Source organism: Panulirus ornatus, chromosome 29 (genome assembly GCF_036320965.1).
Source record: "Panulirus ornatus isolate Po-2019 chromosome 29, ASM3632096v1, whole genome shotgun sequence".
Taxonomy (NCBI): Eukaryota; Metazoa; Arthropoda; class Malacostraca; order Decapoda; family Palinuridae; genus Panulirus; species Panulirus ornatus.
The window spans coordinates 14,584,856-14,607,557 of NC_092252.1; the positions used below are offsets into that span (position 1 = coordinate 14,584,856).

At 38.2% G+C, this 22,702-nt stretch overlaps 1 protein-coding gene across 5 annotated transcripts in view; it reads right to left on the reverse strand.

Annotated features, from left to right (window-relative positions):
• Positions 1–20,925, reverse strand: part of tho2 (THO complex subunit 2-like protein) — a 201,030-nt gene extending 180,105 nt beyond the window's left edge. For 4 of the 5 annotated variants that reach the window (XM_071679275.1, XM_071679277.1, XM_071679279.1 and 1 more), the window contains exons 1-7: positions 20,833–20,925; positions 14,315–14,388; positions 10,498–10,589; positions 9,741–9,979; positions 7,783–7,916; positions 4,274–4,524; positions 1,863–2,084 (exon numbers count right to left, since the gene is read on the reverse strand). In XM_071679275.1, the coding sequence (XP_071535376.1) occupies positions 1,863–2,084; positions 4,274–4,524; positions 7,783–7,916; positions 9,741–9,979; positions 10,498–10,589; positions 14,315–14,388; positions 20,833–20,903 (1,083 nt within the window). In that variant the 5' untranslated portion in view covers positions 20,904–20,925. Of the gene's footprint in view, positions 1–1,862; positions 2,085–4,273; positions 4,525–7,782; positions 7,917–9,740; positions 9,980–10,497; positions 10,590–14,314; positions 14,389–20,532; positions 20,574–20,832 lie in introns of those variants that run through there. The other variant, XM_071679276.1, reaches the window with a different exon arrangement.
• Between the last annotated feature and the right edge of the window lie 1,777 nt (positions 20,926–22,702).

Here is a 22,702-nt window from a genome sequence, read left to right on the forward strand (position 1 = left end):
GCTGCCTCGCAAACGCGGGAGACAGTGACAAAGCAAAATGTAATAAATAAAATATTTAAGCAATGCTTCCAAGCTCTCCTTCCACTCTCTCTTCAACCCCACTGATTTCATTCACTCTCACTCTATGCCATTTCTAATTCAATATCTCTTGGTATATGTATATATGTCATTTTCCCAGGTTTTTGTTCATTTTCACCATTTTCACACTTATTTCCTCTTTTCCTAAACCCAACATCAACTTTCAAACTCCACCACCAAGTAATGATCACACATTCCAGCTGCTGCCCCTCTCAATACATTCAGGGCCAAACATAAAAGGAGAAAAATATTCTAAAATGTACACAGGAAGGTTAGGAAAAAAAAATGCATCCAGTATATAAAATCTAAGCAAGGAAGTGAAGACTACTGCACCAGTACAAGGAATTCATAATAATATTAACCCAGAGAACAGGTATACTACCTAGCACCACAGAGCTGAGTTTGGTAAAGTGTGTGGAAGAAGAAAGTTAAGAGTAAATGTGAATAAGAGCAAGGTTATTAGGTACAGTAGGGTTGAGGGTCAAGTCAATTGGGAGGTGAGTTTGAATGGAGAAAAACTGGAGGAAGTGAAGTGTTTTAGATATCTGGGAGTGGATCTGTCAGCGGATGGAACCATGGAAGCGGAAGTGGATCATAGGGTGGGGGAGGGGGCGAAAATTTTGGGAGCCTTGAAAAATGTGTGGAAGTCGAGAACATTATCTCGGAAAGCAAAAATGGGTATGTTTGAGGGAATAGTGGTACCAACAATGCTGTATGGTTGCGAGGCGTGGGCTATGGATAGAGATGTGCGCAGGAGGATGGATGTGCTGGAAATGAGATGTTTGAGGACAATGTGTGGTGTGAGGTGGTTTGAGCGAGTAAGTAACGTAAGGGTAAGAGAGATGTGTGGAAATAAAAAGAGCGTGGTTGAGAGAGCAGAAGAGGGTGTTTTGAAATGGTTTGGGCACATGGAGAGAATGAGTGAGGAGAGATTGACCAAGAGGATATATGTGTCGGAGGTGGAGGGAACGAGGAGAAGAGGGAGACCAAATTGGAGGTGGAAAGATGGAGTGAAAAAGATTTTGTGTGATCGGGGCCTGAACATGCAGGAGGGTGAAAGGAGGGCAAGAAATAGAGTGAATTGGAGTCATGTGGTATACAGGGGTTGACGTGCTGTCAGTGGATTGAAGCAAGGCATGTGAAGCGTCTGGGGTAAACCATGGAAAGCTGTGTAGGTATGTATATTTGCGTGTGTGGACGTGTGTATGTACATGTGTATGGGGGGGGGGGCCATTTCTTTCGTCTGTTTCCTTGCGCTACCTCGCAAACGCGGGAGACAGCGACAAAGTATAAAAAAAAAAAAAAAAAAAAAAAAAAAAAAAAAAAAGTTTTAATCCTCTGTTATTAAGTTCTCTCTCTATTGCTCATGGGATTTTGTTTTGAGCTGGGAATAGAAGAGCCTGTAATACCTAAAGTGTGTTAAATGACGATAATAATATATGTATCTAACTAACTTTTCCAAAAGCACCTGTAAAAACCAGTAAGAGCTTCCTCACCTTCACACTTGGCTTACAAAGAGCTTCATGAGGTTCCTTATTAAACACAAAAATAATAATCATATTCCACCCAGAACCCGGGTTCATTTGGTCTAACTATAATGGACACTAAAACACCTTTAATCTCCCATCTATTCATTCAAATCTTATCTAAATTACTCAAAAATCATTCATTAGTGCAAATATCCAAATTGAAAAATGGTAAAAACCCACTCACTAGAGATACCTTACATGATTATCAATGGCTTCCCCTATCTTTTGTATCTTTTTCCTTGTATTTCCACTAACCTTTAAAAGAGCAATGCACAACTGGATTTTTTGGTTAAAGTTGAATTTCTCATGATTTCTCTGGTCCTCTTTATCTTTCTCCTCCTCCTCTCTCTCTTTCTCCTTTTCTTTCTCTTTATCTTTATCTTTTGTACACACAACATTCATTTTACGAGCAATTTCTTTTGCCTCGCTTTCTTCTCTCTGGAAGTCTTCAACCATGGAAGAATCCTCTGGAGTCAACTGAAAAAGAGTTAAGATGCAATATAGTACTTACATGAATGCAAATCTTGCAAGCATATGTAATTATATAATAATGGCATTTTCAAGTGAGAAACTGCAGAAGTTGCAGACTGAGTTTGGGAGAATGTGTGAAAAAATAAAATTGATACAAAATGCAAGTAAAAGCAAGGTATGGGACAGGTTAGTTGGTGTGTAAGTTTCAAGGGAGAAAAATTGGAGGAAGTGAAGTGTTTTAGATAAGCGGAAGTGGACATGGTAGCAAATGGAACCATGGAAGCGTAAGTGAGTTATAGGTTGGGGGAGGAGAAGAAGGTTCTGGGAGTGCTGAAGAATGTATGGAAAGAAAGAGTTATCTGGAAGGGCAAACATGGGATGTTTGAAGGAATAGTACCCCCAGCAACATTATATGAATGCGAGGGAGAGGCTATAGGTAAGGCTGTTAAAAATAAGGTGGACGACTTGGAAATTAAATGATTGAGGACAATATGTACTAAGAGGTGGTTTGATTGAGTAAGCAATGAAAGGGCAAGAGAGAGGTGTAGTAATAAAACGAGTGTTGTTGAGAAAGCAGACAAGGGTTTGCTGAAAAGGTTTGGACCCTTGGAGAGAATGAGAGAGAAAAGGTTAACAAAGAGGATATTTGGTCAGAAGTGGAAAGAAAAAGGAGATCAGAGAGAATGAATTAGAGATGGAAGGATGGAGTGAAAAAGATTTTGAGTGTTCAGGGATCCAACATGCTCGAGGGTGAAATGCATGCACAGGATAAGGTGAATTGGCATGATGTGGTATACTAGGGTTGATGTGCTCTCAATGAACTGAACTAGGGCATGTGAAGCATCCATTGTAAACCATGGAAAGGTTTGCTGGGCCTGGTTCTGGCTAGGGAGCTGTCATGTGAATTACACATGACAGCTAGAGAATGGAAATGAGCATATGTGGCCTTTCTTCATCTGTTCCTGGCGCTCTCACATTAATGCTGGAAACAGCGATCAAGTATGAATAATCTATCATTCCTATAAAACCCTAAGATCCTTTTCATGGGGCTCCCACAACTAAGAGTCTGAATCCACAAAAGAGCAGAAAAATTACTGACTGTTTTAGAGCAAGAAGATCCTTGAAAAGAGGGGAACTCTTTCCATCTATTGTTGACAGTACAACCTTGCCAAAGGTAACTTCTTAATTTTGATGTAACCACTACCAAGTGAAGTCCGGTAACATCTTTTAAACTTTATATACATATATTCAATATCATTATCATCATAAAACCCCAAGACCAACTTTTGAGAAGCATGGGATCCATAACTTTGAAGTTGCACCCCATGCACAACCTTTGACATGATAGCCTCCTTGCGATGAAAAGTTCCTCAACATGATTGTTCTTTTTTTCTCTTCAATGACTGGTACAAACTTGAAGATGACTTCTTTTCACTTATTTTGCAACCACCTACCAACTCCTAAGACAGGACACAGCTACTGCCTAAACACTCTAGTACCCATTATGAAAGTAAAACAGACTGTATCTTTCCATCAAAGGGGGTTGTGCCAACACTGCATGTATGTATCTATTTATCTATATCTCTGATGCCTGTATCAACTGGAACCCCCTCAATGGGGTGGCCATGGCAATAAGAGTCTCCATAACTTCATTCCATCCATGGAATATTCTAGAGAAATGATCAATGGATGGAATATTCTATAGAGAAATAATCAAACAGCTTCTTAAAAATGCTCTGATAAACCTACGATAGCTTTGAGAGAGAGAAAAAAGTCCAAAGACAAAACTGTACATAAACTTAAACAGCAAATCTATGAAAGTGGAGAAAAAAATTCTTTAACAAGGCAATAACTTAGCCTAGGTATCTAATGAAGAAGAAAAAGATCAAAGGTAAGAACAAAGCAAAACGTGGTTTGCTTTAATATTCTGCAGTCAAGGACTTAAGATCTAGATTCGACATCCTTTATTGATATGGTAGTGAAAATTTTTGAAGTAAATCAATTTGTAATTATAAACATTTTCAACTGTGGACATAAGCAAGGTAATACTAAAAGAAATGTAATTAATCTTAACTCATGCAGGAAAATATTCATGTAAAATGTAAGACCTACTGCCTATACCAAGGGTAGCTGAAGACCACACTGGACAATTTCCCAAACTCCAAGTAGGACACTACTTTTTTTTACATACTTACCCATGCATATATATCAGAGAGCTGCAGAATATTAGCCTGAATAAGTAAGGCCATTGTGGTATAGATCCCCTTTGTATCTTTTCCACTATTTGCACAATTGTTGAGCTTGAAGCCAAGAAGCTCACTGATAGTGGCTGACTCACATGGATACTGACTCAAAAGTCCTGTGTAGAACTGGTGCTGCTGTGGACGGGATTCTAAAGATTCCAAAATGAGATCCAGCACTCTGTTTGGGTCCAAGTTGAAGCCACCTAAAGGAAAAAACAAGCTTTGTTGTAAGACTTTGTGTTTCACCTTAACTTATATTAGCTACAGACATATTAGCTATTACAAAGCTATCCATTACAGGATTAAAGCAATACTTGGAAAAGAAGAAATCTGAATGCCATTTCTATATCATTCAATCAACTCACTGACATTTGCAAGCATGCTAAACTGGGCAAATCACAAAATGTACCCAATAACTATCAACTAAAAGTTCCACAATATACCTCCAGCCAAAATTTTACCTCAGTGCTCAGGTGGAAACTGACACTATATGCAAGATAATCAAAGCACTGTAATGAATGCATACAAACATAATGCCACCCCTGGGGATGTGAAATGGGATATTTTGAGTCTACACCTAGTCCCTGTCAGGAGAAAAAAAAAAGGACAATAAAACTTATTTCCAGTAATTACTTAACAGCAAAGTATGGGCAGGGCGTTCTAAAGTTATGAAGCCCCACCTCTTAAGTTTTCTTTACTATCTTCAAAATTCTTACTGGCCTGATTACAATACCCAAACCACTGGAATCACCTTTTTGTAAAAAACCTATTGGTTCAAACAGCAACAAGATTGGGTTTAGAAAATCAGATGGTACACAGCCTTAAAAGTAATATCACTCAAAGCAATGACAAAAGCCTTAATAATGGACACAATGAGTCAAAATATATGGTAAATAAAAGTGCAAAGCCTTGGTGCTACAAAAAAAGGTTCAAAGCCAATTACAGAGCCAAAAAGTGACTGAAATAATTCCTTTTCCAAAACATTTTGCACATTCTAAATCCCTCCAGAACTTGTTAAAAAAGTTGATCTCCTTTTCAACCACGAAAAGACTGGGAGGTGGCCACTATACAATAATGGAGTTCATTTTGATCAAATTGGTGTATAAGTGGCTTCCAATCTTGCCTTTGGATCATATCTTTAAAAAAGGACCATCCCCTTCACAATGTCGAACAAAAACCATACTGTACTTTAAACAAGTTACTGATCAGCCACAAGGAAGAGAAAGAAGGGCTTAGTAGTACTGAAGAGAAAGCTGACAAGATATAATGGACTGAGCAAGGTAGACAGTAGAACATAGAATAATTTTCTTGTTCTGCATATTCAGCCACCACTGATTCATCTACAGAACATATAATCCATCCTTATAAACTCACCAAACTTTCCCAAACTATCCTTCGTAAAACATTATCTTGGGAAAAATCTATTGTCATCTGGTGTTTCATTATTGTCTCATAATCAGGATGTCCATAAAAATAATAAACCATAGAGACTATCTACCTATATCTCTGATGCCTGTTCCCACCTGGAACTCCCTCAAAGGGGGTGGCCACGGAAAAAGTCTCTCCATAACTAGTGAACTCTAGTGCCACATCTTAGCCTTTATGTCTCATCCTTAACAGGCCACTGGCAGAGGGCAACTCTAGCACAGTGTTGCAGAGGCTCCTTCCTAATGTTCCTAATGATTACTTCTACCTAATGCTCCTGCCTTCTGTTCCTACCTAATATTTCTACCTAATGCTCCTCCCTAAACTTTTGTACTTACTACTTCTATCTATAGCTTCACCTATTTTGCAAAAGGCAGGGCTAGTGCATAGTGCTCACTGCAGGAAAATCTAGAGTTACAGAGAATGAGCTGTGTAAGTAAAGCCTTGTCAAGTGTTATGTGTGGCAAGGAGGGACTGTATGCTTAAGGACAAAATGCCAATAGTCCACATGTGGGTGAGGCAGAAAGAAAAGACAGCTCCCTGGGTCAGAGGAGTGCAACTTAGCAACCAATGAAGAGCTGGCTCACTACGAAGCTGTCACTAACCCTCCCAATACCCAGGCGGGTACTGGTAATATACCTCCCTGGTCACTGGCTGCCTATCAACTCCTATTTAGTGCTATGGAGATGTGAAAAGAAAAGGTTCAAACACACAACAATGTGCAGTTATAGCAAGTGACTGCTTCAGTGAGTAATCATTGGCAACATCCACACATTGAATACTCAACACTGGTGTCACAGATAAAGGCAATGTGACCCTAAAGCTATAAGTTTCTTATTTGTGGAGGGCCTCACAATACTTGTTTGCTTGTATGCCACAGAAATCCAAGATAGGAACCTTAAGTAGAACATCATCAGCAGTCTCACCAAGGAACTGAAGACAAGGTCAATCAGGCTAAGAGACCGGTTAAACTTAAAGATGCAGAATTTCCAATAAAACAGAGGAATAACTATGCAAAGACACAACAGAAGAACAGCAGTTTGATGAGCTACAAACCGAGGATGCAGAAAAAGAATAGTAGTGTGGTGACCTGCAAGCTAAAGGGAACTGTAGTTATTACCAATCACTGAAGTGATTTGACATCACTGAACACTTGTCCCAAACACACTTGGTACTGACATATGTGCTTCTTGAAAGTCTGGTGATCCCACTTAAGACAATGGATATTTACAACAAGGATGATCTGTAGCCATTTCTGTAACCTTATGAGTGCACTAAATGATACTCAGGTAGTTAGCATTAATATAGTGATATGGTAATCTACTGAAACTGACTAATACTGGTGTTTTACAAGGAATCTCTAACACTCACTCAGGATAATGTTTTCCTAATACTTGTAAGAAGTCCCTTTCCTCTCAATATAGATATAACTTTTAATTCTATACATACAGATGTAGAAAATACATATGAATTTACCTTGAAGGGCACTGCCAAGCATATGTCACATTGATATTAGGGTCTTTCATACACACAGGTCATTTAAGTACTACCTTTTGCATCACATTGTTCTTACAATACTCTTAATTTGTTGTTATCTCTTAAAAGGAAGCTATATTCATGGATATGTCAACCAGTTTCTTTCATTCCAAAATACTGTATTTCTAAATATCATCTACTGAAACTGCATAACGTACACCAAGCTATATAAATACATGTGCACAGCTAGTTACACTTGGTATTACTGTAATGCAGGTACCTCTACACTGTGGATTGGGTCCCTTTTCTTTTACAAATAAATTTGAAATCTGAATGTGATAGCTTATTCACAAACAATTTTGTACTAACAATGTTACAGCAGTCCTTTTCAGAGATAGCCTACTCTTTTTTCCCCATTAATCTAATTTCACAACAAGATTGAGAGGGGAATATTTTTCAAAATAATTCAAAATCTTAAACAAATCTCTCAACAAGACACTGTAATGTATCTTGAAAGACAAAGAGGTGTCAAGTAAATTATCAATATTCAGAAAACTAACCAATAAGACTACGTATAACTTGTATCATTGAGTTTGGCGTTATTCTGTCTGTTATATCTTGATTCAGCTCTGTTATAAGCTTGGCATAGCCTTCTGTCTCTTCTCGTAACAGGTTGAACTTCTGTTGTTTATAACTGAAATACAAAATTTATAGTGATAATTAGTTTCAAACAACAGTCTCAGGTAAAAGATATATAAAAGAAAAATATAAAGGTTCTGAAGTACAGTAACCCTCAATTTAACGAACTAATAGAGGGAGGGGGGTCCATTAATGGTGAAAGTCCCTTAAACTGAATGTAAACCATGAGCCATTTTTTAATACAATATACAGTTCGCACACTTTCTTTTCACTCCTCTACTATTTGATGCCATTTTCCATTGTAAGGATTGCAAAATTATTTAATAAATAAAGTCACAATTTTCTGTATGCAACCTGACAACACAATGGCTCGAGGCAGACTGAGACTGAAATAAAGCAAGTATACCCCACACTACCAAAAAACAAGTGCAATATGAAATGCTCATGGTGTGGCGGTTGAGATTTTTGAAAGAGCGTGGTTGAGAGAGCAGAAGAGGGTGTTTTGAAATGGTTTGGGCACATGGAGAGAATGAGTGAGGAAAGATTGACCAAGAGGATATATGTATCGGAGGTGGAGGGAACGAGGAGAAGTGGGAGACCAAATTGGAGGTGGAAAGATGGAGTGAAAAAGATTTTGTGTGATTGGGGCCTGAATATGCAGGAGGGTGAAAGGAGGGCAAGGAATAGAGTGAATTGGATCGATGTGGTATACCGGGGTTGATGTGCTGTCAGTGGATTGAATCAGGGCATGTGAAGCGTCTGGGGTAAACCATGGAAAGCTGTGTAGGTATGTATATTTGCGTGTGTGGACGTATGTATATACATGTGTATGGGGGTGGGTTGGGCCATTTCTTTTGTCTATTTCCTTGCGCTACCTCGCAAACGCGGGAGACAGCGGCAAAAAAAAAAAAAAAAAAAAATATATATATATATATATATATATATATATATATATATATATATATATATATATATATATATGTATCATTTATTAATTCATTTATTATATCTAGTCACTGTCTCCCGCATTAGCAAGGTAGCACAAGGAAACACTCGAAAGAATGGGTCAACCCACCCACATACACATGTATATACACGAACGCCCACACACGCACATATATATACCTATACATTTCACATATACAGACATATACATATATACACATGTACATATTCATACTTGCTGCCTTCATCCATTCCTGTCGCCACCCCGCCACACATGAAATGGCTCCCCCTCCTCCCCTGCAAGGTAGCGCTAGGAAAAGACAACAAGTGCCACATTCGTTCACACTCAGGCTCTAGTGTATGTGTAATGCACTGAAACCACAGCGCCCTTTCCGCATCTAGGCCCCATACGCTTCACAAGCCCTGGTTCAATCTACTGACAGCACGTCAACCCCGGTTTACCACGTCATTCCAATTCACTCTATTCCTTGCATGCCTTTCACCCTCCTGTATGTACATATGTATATGTATGTATGTGTAAATGTTGATATGTATATGTATGTGTATGGGTATTTATGTATACAATGTATATGATGTGGGAAATGGTAATCAAGTATAGTAAATAAATAAAATAAATCTATCAAAAGTGCCCTGACTTTGATTCACAGTCTAACCCATGAAAACTAATGTTTTTTATTGGAATTCTCCCCAAGATGAAAAGTAATGGATATATCTATGTCCACATTAAATACAGAATTTTTATCACAATCTGAACAACTGTTCTAAATCTTAACCACTGTAGTTACAATATTAGATAGAAAAGATCATTGACAAAATCTGTACAACAAAATAAAGGATTTCTAAAAACTAATCAACTTCATATGCACAGGTTCTCAAAACAGTTTTAACAGAAAAAACAGTATTAGATACTCACAATAATTTGGTTTTCACTTTAATCTGTTTTGTGTGAAAACTCTTTTTATTCTTAACAATAGCTGCTTCTCCTAAAGTATCAATCTCCAGTCTCTCCTTTAGCAATTTATCTGCATCAAGTGACTTCAGGAGCGCCATGAGCTGCTCACGATTTCTGCTGAGTCGGTCAATGGTGGACGTCTCCAAGTCAAGAAGGGTTGAAACCTCCACTAATTGTGATGCCATATCAGGATGCCAATTCTAAAAATAGTCAAAATACTAGTCATAAATGTTAAGTACAAAACCAGAAAATATAAATCTAAGCTGGAACTACAAATCTAAGTCTGGAAAGCTTATCAAAACCTTCAGCACAGAAAGACCCATGATGCCTCTCCCTACCCCTAAGGGCATGAAAACTAAATCATGGAAAAACTAGAGTCTAAATCAAGATACAACTTTCTGAACCATCAAATAAGTGAAGAAAAAAAAAAAATTAAGCATTTTGTCATGGTAAACTAAACCAATATCATCATATTCTACATATCCCTTTCTCACCAAAAGAAGCTCACATCTCAATAATTCCAAAGTTTCTGAGGTGTTTCCAAAACATCACTTCCTTATGAGAGATATGTACCACATTACAGCATAACAAGAGCCATCCCAATGAATACATTATAGTTGCACAGATTATATACAAACTCATAACAAACCACGACATAACCTAAAAACACACTGAATGCAATATGCTAACACACATAAAAATACAGTCTATAACTTACAACCATCTCTGTGACAAGGGGTCTTGCATAATCTCTGCGTAGATGGCCCTTAACAACTGCTGAGAGTAGCTCATATATAGCTCGAGAGAGGTCTGAAATTGTAAAAACAATCAATGACAGAAAATTTCATTGCTGTAAGTACTCTTTTGTCAAATCTTATAAGGAGATTCTTATCTTAGGCACTCTGTGAAGGTACTTTACAGTGTTCTAACAAATCTTACCCAGTTTGAAAGTCGAAGATATTATTAGCAAAATGAATTACTTTAAGGAATCATGGGTGAAATGTTACAGATCATAAACACCCTGTAGATTCATATGTACATCTGCATGACAGAGGTATTATTCCTACATGTAAAGCACATACACATCTCTTTTTACTTGTTTCTGCCATGTTCACATACAAATCCTTCAAGACACTGCAAGTGAAAATACAACCTACATAAACAAAGATCAATATCACCCCTTACATGGCAGGGTTGGCTGCACAGTCCTTCTACATATGCACAATAAAAAAATGAAGATAAATTTTGTAAATGAAATAAGGGGCTGGAATCCAAAAGCAAGTCATTTATTCAAATGTATTATAAATATCTCTCTGTTAAGGGTGAAAAGGCCAATCTGCTCTGTACCTCCTTACTAAAATGTACCAATCTGAACAGATTAGGCTAGATTTCAAATTTTCATGTGAGTTTTGTCTCCACTTCTTCAACATTTCTGAACTGCTTCCCCTTATTTGGCCTTTAAATTCTATTTCCTCATTTACTACCAGCTGGTTCAGATTTGTAAAGAGCATATGATCTTTAACCTCATGCACATACACTTATCAATCCTAGCATCCATGAGCTAGAAGTGGAAGTGCTGTTTCTCCTTCTACCCTGAAGTAATTCGTCCATTTTTTGCCTTTTGGTTGAATTCCTAACTTTCTTCCACTCCCTCCCTTCTCTTTGTTTTTCATTCCTGACATAAATACTCCATTAACTTTATCATTTTAGCATACTCATAAGCATAACAGGGTGCTACTGTCCTCAGCTGGTGCCCTTAATCTGCAAAATCTAGCATTTGCATTCCTGCCACAATTTGAACTGCATGATTTTTTACTCTACAGGCTGCTCGCAGAAGACAACCCAAACAATGGATAAGTCATTGGAGGTACCTACAGATCTAAATTTCCCTTGTCATTGTGTCAGAAAGTTGTGCATCAACTCCACTGAACATGCTGCCTCTCCTACAAGCTTATTACCCACATAAACATCAAAGAATACTTGTGCCTTTCAAAATAAGGGAAATGGTAGATGAATAACCATGTGAGAAGAATTTGTCTCAGTCTGACATATATGATGAGGAGTAAGAAACTGAAGCGTGTAATGAAGATGACAGTGATGAAAATTGAAGCCATACAGGATGAAACAAATGCACATCCTGTAATTGCCCCATCCCTGCAACAGGGGTTACTTGTGTTTTTATGGTCAAAGGACATATTGTCCTCTAACCATAAAAACACAATACAAAGTATTGTAAACTATTGTGTATATTAGAATACAGTGCTAGAAAAGAGCTTCAAACATTAAAATGTCCACGAAGTAAATTCATGTGTGCATTAAGTCACAGCATAAGAAAATAACAGATCAGGGATAAAATGTAAACAGCAAAGTAAAATTGTCTAAATGGAAACTTTGAGTTAGAAACCAAGGGTAAATTCTTGTATGTACTTCTGGGATCAGAAAAAAATAAAGAAATGTAGTGCTCCCCTCTCGTTTTTTTTAATTAATTTTCCAAAAGAAGGAACAGAGAAGGGGGCCAGGTGAAGATATTCCCTCAAAGGCCCAGTCCTCTGTTCTTAACGCTACCTCGCTAACGCGGGAAATGGCGAATAGTATGAAAGAAAAAAAAAAGAAAGAAGTGCTGAGTCATCAATATGAGGGCATTTGGTTATGCATTGAAGAAAAGAAGTTACTAAAATAATGGAGAAAGGGCAAGGAAAGCAAAAAGAAAGGACAGTTCAAAGACCAGACCCTGATGCCAAAACCCTACCAAACCTGTCATATGCAATCAATTTCTGAAAACTACGACACAGGATTCCCTATGTCTCCCTAAGAATAATAACACATTGAAAATAAGGTACATGAAAAGATGTCACCTATGGATTTTGCCTTGTAAAAGCCATGCTGGGGGTCAGAGATATGATTGTGAGATTTAAGATGCTTAAAGAAATGGGAGTAAGGGGAAAAAGAAACTCTTTGGAAACCACATAAATCAGAGCAATAAGACAAGATGTAGTAAAACTAAAATGTCACCTTTCTTTGAGACTGATTATACAGAAACTTGTTTTCAAGAAGTTAAAAGTTTTTGTTTTTGAGCAGTAGAAAAGATGAGAAAAACATGGGCACATTTCAACAGTACATTACTTCTAACAAAGGGAATAAATGCCATGTAGCGCATATTTCTTGCCTGTGTCAGAATCACTTTTTGGAATGTAAATATGGATGTTAAAGGAAAGGGCACAAGATTAACAAGAGATGCATCTGGAAGCAACACATCAACAGAGGGGTTACAGAAAAAAAAAGCACAAACTGAATTGTTCTATCATAAGGAGAGACAGCTCCTTTATTGTTGGAGCACAAAAGCAAAGGAAAGATAGTAATATTACAAAAAACATAAGGAATAGTTTTGGCTAATGACTAGAAAATAAGAAGATACCACACACCCTCAGCAGAGAGAAAAATGTACTATAAATGATTCTAAGCAGATATAAAAGCTGAATGCACATCAGAAGAAAAATAATACACCAGGTTCAATATGCCACATTTCTTACCTGATTGGCCTTAAAACAGGGATGGTTAAATCATGGAATGGAAGAAGAGATAGTCCTAGAGGAAGAGGAGATATACACCTCCATTCCCACAACAATAACCTCTGCTAATATGCTCAGAAGCATGAGACACATCATCCAAGGATGGACAATAATTTTCCCGAGGAAAGTCAAGGAATATTTTTTTTTTTCATAATCAGAACATGTACCCACATAACATTAATAGAATATATCTTATATCCATTAAATACCCAAGAGAAATTATTAGTAATCTATGACTCTCAACAAATCATATGTTGCTGATCTGGATTAAAAAAAAAAGCACAAACAGTTCCCCTTGAAAACTGACCACAGCAGGTCTTTCTGTCTACACCATTCCAGACAGATACTGGTGTTTGCCTCAGCTCATACATACTTATTTACTTGACTGAGTTTGAGATAATAAAGTCAAAATATCTGCCATGCCACAAATTACAATGGTAATTATGTAAGTCTGCAAACTAATCAATATATGAGTTTAAACTTTAACCAGAATGCAACTAACCATCTTGCCTGACCAATGACTTTTGATTTTTTTTTTTAAGTGACTGACATGGCACAGGCAAATAACACATCCCAATCAAGACCATCTTTGGTGAAAGAAAAAGTAAAATGCAAACAAAGTAACAACTAATCAAGCCTTGACATGTTTGTTGGTTGAGCTGAGAAAAGTTTCAGTGGAATGGCATCATGGCTAGCGGCCTGAAATGGTTATGATTTAGGCAATAATTAGAGCACTGTTTTTGAACCAATTTTTAAGACCACCCTTATGATAAGAGTGACTGTGATGCATCTAATCAGGTTTTTCCATCTGTTCCTAGGGTAACAATGAGAATCAAATGAATAATGAGGGGAAAGATGGGGTCTAGCTCAAGGAAACACAAATAAAAAGAAAAAAAAATTTATACCCAGAAATTCTAAGTAGCACCAAGCAACAATCCTACACATAAAACTGTTATCATGACTGACCTCTGACTTGGTTTGGTTTAGATAATCCTGGATTGTCTATGTTATCTTTGAGCAGCTGTTTGATCATCTGTACACTGAAAGAGAAAGTATAAATTGAGACTATATGATTAATATTTAATAACCAAACTTAATCTATTCTTTAAATTCATGAGAAATTAAACAGCAATTGAGCATGATCGTGAAAAACTCAGCCAAACCACATCAAACTACAGAAACTTCTTGCATTAATGTCATGTACTGCTGAGTTCCTATCTAGAGACATCACATACCAGATTAATTGATCCCAACTAATCACATCTCAAATAAGTTGCATTCTTTTGTGAAAACTGAACTCAGGCAAAAATGTCAACTTGATTTTCTCAGAAATTTCATGAAAAACTTGCAATTTCTGTGAACCACTCATTCAACACAATAAAAAAATACTAGACTTTACCAGAAAGATATCTGCATTGTTTGAATGCATATCAATGGTAATATGTATTAATGAAATACAGATATCTAGACAAACAGATTTGTATAATAGGAACACTAAAGTATCCAAATGCATTATTGTGATGAAAATGAAAAAAAATATGGAAAGGAAAAACTAAAATGTACACTTATGTGCCAGGCAGTGGTAATGACAATTTTCTCTCAAGCACAGGCAAACTTTTACCCTTCCACGAGAAGGTTCAGGGAAGTTTGTATGTTCTATGAAGGTGCGTGTTCATATGCTGATGATACAGCGCTGGTGGCTGATTTGGGTGAGAAACTGCAGAAGCTGGTAACGGAGTTAGGTAAAGTGTGTGAAAGAAGAATGCTGAGAGTAAATGTGAATAAGAGCAAGGTTATTAGGTACAGTAGGGTTGAGGGCCAAGTCAATTGGAAGGTAAGTTTGAATGGAGAAAAACTGGAGGAAGTGAAGTGTTATAGATATCTGGGAGTGGATTTGGCAGCGGATGGAACCATGGAAGCTGAAGTGAGTCATAGGGTGGGCGAGGGGGCGAAAGTGCTGGGAGCATTGAAAAAAGTGTGGAAGGCGAGAACGTTATCTCAGAAAGGAAAAATGGGTATGTTTGAAGGAATAGTGGTTCCAACAATGTTATATGGTTGCGAGGTGTGGGCTATATATAGAGATGTGCAGAGGAGGGTGGATGTGCTGGAAATGATATGTCTGAGGACAATTTGTGGTGTGAGGTGGTTTGACCGAGTAAGTAATCAAAGGGTAAGAGATGTGTGGTAATAAAAAAAAGTGTGGTTGAGAGAGCAGAAGAGGGTGTTTTGAAATGGTTTGGTCACATGGAGAGAATGAGTGGGGAAAGATTGACCAAGAGGATATATGTGTCAGAGGTGAGGGATCGAGAAGTGGGAGACTAAACTGGAGGTGGAAAGATGGAGTGAAAAAGATTTTGAGCGATCAGGGCCTGAACATGCAGGAGGGTGAAAGGCGTGCAAGGAATAGAGTGAATTGAAATGATGTGGTATACCGGGATCGACATGCTGTCCATGGATTGAACCAGGGCATGTCAAGCATCTGGGTTAAACAATGGAAAGTTGTGTGGGGCCTGGATGTGGAAAGGGCACTATGGTTTCGGTGCATTATACATGACAGCTAGAGACTGAGTATGAACGAATGTCTTTTCCTAGAGCTACCTAACGCAATTGACTTGTCCCTCAACCCTACTGTACATAATAACCTTGCTCTTATTCACGTTTACTCTCAGCATTCTTCTTTCACACACTTTACCTAACTCCGTCACCAGCTTCTGCAGTTTCTCACCCAAATCAGCCACCAGCACTGTATCATCAGTGGCCAACAACTGACTCACTTCTCAAGCCCTCTCATCCACAACAGACGCATACTTGCCCCTCCCTCCAAAACTCTTGCATTCACCTCCCTAACAACCCCATCCATAAACAAATCAAACAACCATGGAGACATCATGCACCCCTGCCACAAACCATTCACTGAGAACCAGTCACTTTCCTCTCTTCCTACACGTACACATGCCTTACATCCTCGATAAAAACTTTTCACTGCTTCTAACAACCTGCCTCCCACACCACATATTCTTAATACCTTCCATAGAGCATCTCTATCAACTCTATCATATGCCCCCTCCAGATCCATATATGCTAAATACAAATCCATTTGTTTTTCTAAGTATTTCTCACATACATTCTTCAAAGCAAACACATGATCCACACATCCTCTACCACTTCTGAAACCACACTGCTCTTCCCCAATCTGATGCTCTGTACATGCCTTCATCCTCTCAGTCAATACCCTCCCATATGATTTACCAGGAATACTCAACAAACTTATACCTCTGTAATTTGAGTACTTACCTTTATCCCCTTTGCCTTTGTAAAATGGCACTATGCATGCATTCCGCCAATCCTCAGACACCTCACCATGAGCCATACATACATCAAATATCTTTACCAACCAGTCAACAACACAGTCACACCCTTTTTTAAAAAATTCCACTGCAATACCATCCAAACCCATCACCTTGCCAGGCTTTCATCTTCAGCAAAGCTTTCACTACCTCTCCTCTGTTTACCAAATCATTCTCCCTAACCCTCTCACTTTGCACACCACCTCGACCAAAACACCCTATATCTGCCACTCTATCATCAAACACATTCAACAAACATTCAAAATACTCACTCCATCTCCTTCTCACATCACCACTACTTGTTATTACCTCCCCATTAGCCCCCTCCTCACCAATGTTCCCATTTGTTCTCTTGTCTTATGCACTTTATTTACCTCCTTCCAAAACATCTTTTCATTCTCCCTAAAATTTAATGATACTCTCTCACCCCAACTCTCATTTGCCCTCTTTTTCACCTCTTCCACCTTTCTCTTGACCTCCTGCCCCTTTCTTTCATATATCTCCCAGTCATTTCCACTATCCCCTGCAAAAATCATCCAAATGCCTTTCTCTTCTCTTTCACTTATACCTTACTTCTTCATCTCACCACTCACTACCCTTTCTAATCTGCCCACCTCCCACGCTTCTCATGCCACAAGCATCTTTTGCGCAAGCCATCACTGCTTCCCTACATACATCCCATTCCTCCCCCACTCCCCTTACCTCCTTTGCTCTCACCTTTTTCCATTCTACACTCAGTCTCTCTTAGTACTTCCTCACACAAGTCTCCTTCCCAAGCTCACTTACTCTCACCACTCTCTTCACCCCAACATTCTTCTTTTCTGCAAACCTCTACAAATCTTCAACTTTGCCCCCACAAGGTAATGATCGGACATCCCTCCAGTTGCACCTTTCAGCACATTAACATCCAAAAGTCTCTCTTTCGCGCGCCTATCAATTAACACGTAATCCAATAACACTCTCTGGCCATCTCTCCTACTTACATACGTATACTTATGTATATCTCTCTTTTTAAACCAGGTATTCCCAATCACCAGTCTTTAATCAGCACACAAATCGACAAGCTCTTCACCATTTCCATTTACAACACTGAACACCCCATGTACACCAATTATTCCCTCAACTGCCACATTATTCATCTTTGCATTCAAATCACCCATCACTATAACCCGGGCTCATGCATCAAAACTACTAACACACTCACTCAGCTGCTCCCAAAACACTTGCCTCTCATGAACTTTCTTCCCATGCCCAGGTGCATAGGCACCAATAATCACCCATCTCTCTCCATGAACTTTCAGCTTTACCCATACCAATCTATAGACTTAACTTTCTTACACTCTATCACATACACCCACCACTCCTGTTTCAGGAGTAGTGCTTCTCCTTCCCTTGCTCTTGCCCTCTCACCAACCCCTGACTTTACTCCCAAAACATTCCCAAACCACTCTTCCCCTTTACCCTTGAGCTTTGATTCACTCAGAGCCAAAACATCCAGGTTCCTTTCCTCAAACATGCTACCTACCTCTCCTATTTTCTCATCTTGGTTACATCCACACACATTTAGACACCCCAATCTGAGCCTTCGAGGAGGATGAGCACTCCCCACGCGACTCCTTCTGTTTCCCCTTTTAGAAAGTTAAAATACAAGGAGGGAGGGTTTCTAGCCCCCCACTCCCATCCCCTTTAGTCGCCTTCTATGTCATACACGTGGGGAATGCATGGGAAGTATTCTTTCTCCCCAAGTTTGAATGGAGAGAGTATGGAGGAAGTGAGGCATTTTATATATCTGGGAGTAGACTTAGCAGCGAATGGAACCATGGAAGTGAGTTACAGGGTGGGGGGAGGGGGCAAAGGTTCTGGGAGCGATGAAAAATGTGACGAAGGAGAGAACGTTATCTCGGAGAGCAAAAATGGGTATGTCTGAAGGAATAGTAATTCCAACAATGTTGTGTGCTTGTGAGGCATGGGCTGTAGATAGGGTTGTATGGAGGGTGGGTGTGTTGGAAATGAAATGTTTAAGGACAATATGCAGTATGAGGTGGTTTGATCGAGTAAGTAATGAAAGGGTAAGAGAGATGTGTGGAAATAAAAAGAGTGTGGTTGAGAGAGCAGAAGGTGCGCTGACATGGTTTGGACATATGGAGAAAATGAGTGTGGAAAGATTGACGAAGAGGATATGTGCCAGAGGTGGAGGGAACAAGGAGAAGCAGGAGACCAAATTGGAGGTGGAAGGATAGAGCAAAAAAGATTCTGAGTGATCACAGCTTGAACATGTAGAAGGGTGAGAGGTGAGCAAGGAACAAAGTGAATTGGAATGATGTGGTATACTGGGGTTGATATGCTGTCAATGGACTACACCAGGGCATGTGAAATGTCTGGGATAAACCATGGAAAGGCCCATGGGGCCTGGATGTGGATAGGGAGCTGTGGTTTCAGTGCATTACACATAATAATTTTGGCATCAATTTATGAAAAATATATAATTCTTCAACTCCCCAGCCCAAAGGTGGCCAGATTAAAATAGTGTTACCAAAGATCCTGAAAACTTAATATATAGCCTGAGAACAGTTCCACATCTAACCAAACAACACGAATAACCAAACTTGTGTCACCCAGCATAACAAAACTACTACTTCAAACTTTATAAACCCTACCAATCTACAGCAAGTAACCTATACACATTTGCGAATGTTCATTTTCTGGATTATGATCTGTGCTCTACTCTTAAAGAATCATGGTTACCCCCATAAAGAATAACCTAGAACCATTAGTTTGATACCAAATAACTCATTAATGTTGGGTTTTGAAGGATGGGGAAAATGAGAAGTTAGATAGTAAATTCTTAATGTAAAATACCAATAAATAAAAAAAACAAAAATATCTAATGTATCTTAATACTGCATATGACTTATGAGGTTTACAATTGGTAAAATTTTATAATTACCAAAGAAGACACTCCATAACACCATGTACCATTTGGTTCAGAAAGTAAACAAAGAGTTCAAATGTCTAAAGATATATAGGAATCTGACCAAGTGTGATTTAGATCCCGAAAGCATCAATTCCAACTCTATATCTCTATAAACATATGAATTCACCGAACCTACCTACAAACCTTGGATTCAAATTGTGAGGCATGATAACATTCTGTGGAAAGCATCTATAATAAATGAAATTAGGCACCTCTTGCTCCTATATGCAAGTTTTCTTAAAAGTATTACAGCTTTATTCGGTTTATATTTCATCTTAAAAACCACATAAAGCTCTACAGAATCCAAGCAAGCACCAATAGAATATTTAATGTTTGCGATCACTTCACATGTAAAAATGACATCAAGATACCATAGGTATCCTGATGTTCATGTGTACTTCACAGAACTTCACAAAAGTGGTAAAAATGTATGTTTTAACACACTTAACTAGTTATACAATACTTTTATGCCAGAATTTCCTCATACATCAAAACTCCTCCCACTCTATGATACTTTAGAATTGCCTGAGTATGATGGGCTACAACTAAAATTCCCCTCTATTTCAACTACAAGAATGTATGGAATGAAATGGTACCATGTTCTTCAAAATCAGTCAAACAGTACATGGGCATTAGTCAGTTGATAAATTACCTCTATGAGTACCTAACATTATCAAATATATCATAAATATACCAACTCCCCAACTCTAAATCACTAACACTCAATCAGCTTTTTATCAAATCCTTTTATTTTTTTTTTTCAGTTGTGCCACTAAACTGGTACTTTACTTTAAATCTATCCATGGGAGATTCACTCCACCCATCTGTTACAGTTGTGAAGCTTTTACTTAAACCATACTTACTTCACTGAAGCTTGGATGCAAAAGCATTCACAAATGTTAATGCTAACACACAAGTATTTCGGATAATGTTTCACCTACATCCACATACTGAAGTGATACGGAATCATTTTCAAAGCCTCATCAAATGCATATTTCTCACACTCTTGTAAATATTCAATATTTCATCTTGACACTTCAGTGGCAACAAACTCGGAACTGTAACTTAAACACTTAATTATGTTCTAATTAAATAAAATTTCTAATAAAAACGCAGTGAAGCTTTCGGTGACATCCGGTTAACATATCGAGTAATGGACTCACACTTCTGCTTTCCCAGACTTTTCCCAATTTTTCCATGTTTCAGGTGTAAACAAGCGGCAGCTACCCGCCATGTTTGCTGTTTGGCGCTGTCTTCTAATTAATGCACCTAACTTCCGAAAAGATTTTATTATATAAGTTTCCTATATATTCAAATTCTATATTGACAAATTTACAAAAATTTTGTGGTAGTTTGAAGTCTTGATCACAGATCTTTGATTTCTAATATATGAATAAAGTTAGAAACAACTGTAAATGCCAATTTTGAAGTACGATAGTAATCAATTATATCAAGGATTTCCATTAACTAGAGAAAGTAATAATTTTGACATCATTTTATGACATTTCTTTCTGATGATTCTGTTGACTAAAGTTGCATCAATAGAAACAACGGTATTTATTGCGATAAGGTCTGTGCGGGCGTCCAGAATGTTGATGCAGGAGGGTACATATCACTGATGTTAAATCATTCTGAGGTGAATTTGTGTGAAGAAAATTGTTCACGACATACATTATGGTGTGCACCTATTGCTGCTAATTATCAAACCAAGTTCAGATTTATATGAGGTGCTCAAGTTTGACACAAAAAGTACACACCTATTTGCATCAAATACGCCCCCGGTTTTTTGAACAAGGTGAGGTTTACATACAGCCTCTCAGATCAAGCATATTCATCTTCGGCCCAGACCAGTAAGTTAAAGTAAAGAATGAATATAAACACTTGTACCAGTTGTTCCACAGAATGTTCCATTGCATTTGATCTTATATTCCTCTGACAACGTTATCTGCATATGTATTAGTTTTGTAACTACAAGAAATGAATGTTCTTCTGATATTATACCCTTTGTTGTTGAGGCTAATTTCTGATAGTCTTTGCCAAGCTGGAGGACCGGGTGCTTTCTTGTCTTGAGCCGTGAGGTTCTAGCAGAAACATTTCAATGTATAGGAGACCCATGCAATCATGGAAGCCTCGCGTTAACAGAGTCGCTACCCGTCTACACAACTTTCCTCGGGTTACTACTAAAAAAAAAAAAAAAATCCTGTTAACAGTCGAAGCTATAGAATTAAGAAAAAGATTCTCAGATGCGGAGTTGAAAAAGATGATATACATGCTGCTATAGAATTAAGAATAAGATTCTCAGATGCGGAGTTGAAAAAGATGATATACATGCTGACCCATTATCTTGTGTCCTCTTTTCTACTGTCAACTCTGATGAACTTCCCGACATGCATGGTTCCCTTTGCCAGTGAAGACATCAAAAAAGATAACTTCTCTAAATCCAGTGTGCAGTCACTGTAAGCCCCAGTACTACTAAACAACATCGTCTCACTTTGAATAAGGTAACTCACCCATTTGAAAAACTTGATATGGATTTAAAGAACAACTTGATAGTTAATGAATACTCGTTTCCAATTTGCAATCCCCTGTACTGATACGTAAGCGCAGCCTATTTAAAGTATTTCAACTGTATCTTTGGAATACTTGCATTGTTCATTTGGACAAAAGGTCTTCCTTCATGTTGAGCTAGTTGAAGTTTCTTTACTAGCCGTGTGATAGCCTTAATTAGAACAACCTTCAATGTAATGGGTGATATAAAAGCATACTAGGGTAATCCGGGATGCAGTTAGCAGAGGTTAACCTACCAACATCCTAGTTGGAATAGTACTTCCATTGTTCTTTACTCTGTAATTTGATTCTTCCACTTTTACCAACGCTGAACAATAAACAGTTTTCTGTTCCATCTTGGATGATGACTCCTGGAAAGACTGCTAAAATGACACGTAAGACAGTCCATGAATGATCCATGGGAGGAAGTGCAGATCAGCTAGATACAAATACACAGCCACGGTCTGTTTGCTTTCGTCTACTTAA